The 2,163-nt window shown below is 56.9% G+C and overlaps 1 protein-coding gene across 1 annotated transcript; it reads left to right on the forward strand.

Moving 5' to 3' along the window:
* Positions 1-653: 653 nt before the first annotated feature.
* AURKAIP1 (aurora kinase A interacting protein 1) lies at positions 654-1,659 on the forward strand. Its single transcript, XM_006885842.1, has 3 exons — positions 654-705; positions 1,003-1,448; positions 1,558-1,659. The coding sequence occupies exons 1-3, from the start codon at positions 654-656 to the stop codon at positions 1,657-1,659; spliced, it is 600 nt and encodes a 199-aa protein (XP_006885904.1).
* The last annotated feature ends 504 nt before the right edge of the window (positions 1,660-2,163 follow it).

The raw sequence follows: 2,163 nt of genomic DNA on the forward strand, positions 1-2,163 counted from the left end.
GGGCCGGCTGGGCCTCCCCTGACGCAGACCCGGACGTCGAGAGGGCGGAAGTGGGTGCTGAGCGTCGGAACCTCTGGTCTGCTCTTCCCAGGCTCGGGGACGGGTTTCGAGTAGGACCGGAAGTACCTGTGCGCACCAGCCAAATGTCAGTTTATGACAAAGCTGAGTGGTGTTTGTGAAGGGTTGGCGGGAAGTCAGAAGGTCGAAGAGGTCTTTTTGTGCGGGCTCTAGGGACAACAGAGAGGACCTGAGGCGTTCGGCAGCGCGAATCGCTCCCGGATGAGCCTGGGGACAGGAGGGGACCTGTTTTCCGAACACCCTGCGGCCTCAGGTCCTGCCTCCTGCTGCATTCTCGTGCCTCCGCCGTTGTGGGCTTGGGTGCCTCCGCGGGGAAACGAGTTCAGGGCCGTCCTCGACTTGCCTGAGGTCACACAATGGGGAAAGGGATTTGAGTCTGGTCGTAGGAAGGAGAGAGCGGGTTTGAAGTATCCTCATGGTGGGATGGAGTGACCGAGGGTGATAGAGTTCAGGAGTCTGGGCAAAATCGTCCGTCATCTTGTTGAAGGCACTAGCAGCCGCTCCCGCCTGACCTCTCTACGGGCACCTGTGTTCTAGCTTTTCTGAGTACCTGGAGCCATCACCACCCACAGACAATGTTCTTGGGGCGTCTGACTTCTCAGCTGGTCAGGGCTGCTTCACAGGCAGGTAAGATCCTGCTAGGGGCAGATGGGAGGGACGCGCACCCGAGTTAGGCATATGTAGGGGGCTCAGCTGTCAAACCCCCTCTCCATCGTTGGAGCCCGAGACTCAGCCATATAAGCTCTTAACCCTGCAGCCAGGCCCTTGCTGAGTTCAGGTAAGGCTAACAGCTGAGCATCCTACAGAAGAAGTTTGGGTCCCAAGGTTGCAGGGCTTACATGGCAGGAATTAGATGTGGACCACCCTATGTGCGGTGTGGGTGACCATGGGGATGCCAGTGGTGACTGTCACTTGTTCTCACAGGCCGATGTCTGCCCTGGCCTCTCTCAAGGATACCTGGTACCGGTGCCTGCAGGCTCCACTACAGCATTCAACCAGTGAGCCCAAATGGGGCTATCTTGCTACCTGGCAGGGGGACCCAGCTGGACCTGGACGAGGTGATGGTTCCCCGGAAGATGTCCATCAGCCCCCTGGAAAGCTGGCTAACTGCTCGCTGCCTCCTCCCCACTCTTGGTGCTGAGGCTCCAGGAACAGTGACTCCTGCCCAGCTCTATAAGTGTCCACCTGGCCACTCAGGGGAGGGGACTGAGCAGGGGAGTAATGAGGTCTCAGATGTGCCCCAGATACAGTGTAAAAATGTGCTAAAGATCCGCCGACGAAAGATGAACCACCACAAGTACAGAAAGCTGGTCAAGAGGACTCGCTTCCTGCGGCGGAAGATCCGCGAAGGTCGCCTGAAACGGAAGCAGGTAAGACTGGGGTGGGGGGTGGGGTGGAGGGGCCGCAGAGGACAGGTGGCTGAGGTCGCCCAGCTTGCCTCACACACATCAGCCAGCGATCACCCTTCTGCTTTCACAGATAAAATTCGAGAGAGATCTACGGCGTATTTGGCTGAAGGCTGGCCTAAAGGAAGCCCCTGAAGGTTGGCAGACCCCCAAGATCTACCTGAGGAACAAATGAGCATTTCTACCCCACCTTTGTCACCATCTCCATCACTGCTGCTGATACCTTGTAATAAAAGATCAGAGATCCTACTTGTCCCTGAACTAGCCAATTGCCTTTTTTGCCTGGGTTGTGGTCTTGTGAAGTCTGACGTCAGTCTTTGGCATTGCTGGTTCCTGATATCCCAGGCTGGCAGATTGACAGCCCTTCCCCCTGGTTATCTTTAGTCCTGATAATGTAGGAGCAGCCCCACAGGCTCCTGCTCATCTGGATGGGGCTAGTAATAATGAATGTGTGCCGTGTACCGGACCCACTGGGATCTCAGCAGAGCCCCTGCCCAGGCCTTCCAGTTTTCCAGGGGATGTAGGCTGGTCCCATGCACAGGGTGGGTAGAAACTTAAGGATACCCAGGCAGGGGTAGGGCCAAGTTATATTTTATGTGGGAAGCAGAGAAGGCAGACAGGAAAGGCCCTGGCATCCTCCACAGATGGTGAGGTGGCACTGAGGGCTCAGCAAACTGCC

Source organism: Elephantulus edwardii, unplaced genomic scaffold, assembly GCF_000299155.1.
Source record: "Elephantulus edwardii isolate Elephantulus edwardi_28Jun2011 unplaced genomic scaffold, EleEdw1.0 scaffold00045, whole genome shotgun sequence".
Classification (NCBI taxonomy): domain Eukaryota; kingdom Metazoa; phylum Chordata; class Mammalia; order Macroscelidea; family Macroscelididae; genus Elephantulus; species Elephantulus edwardii.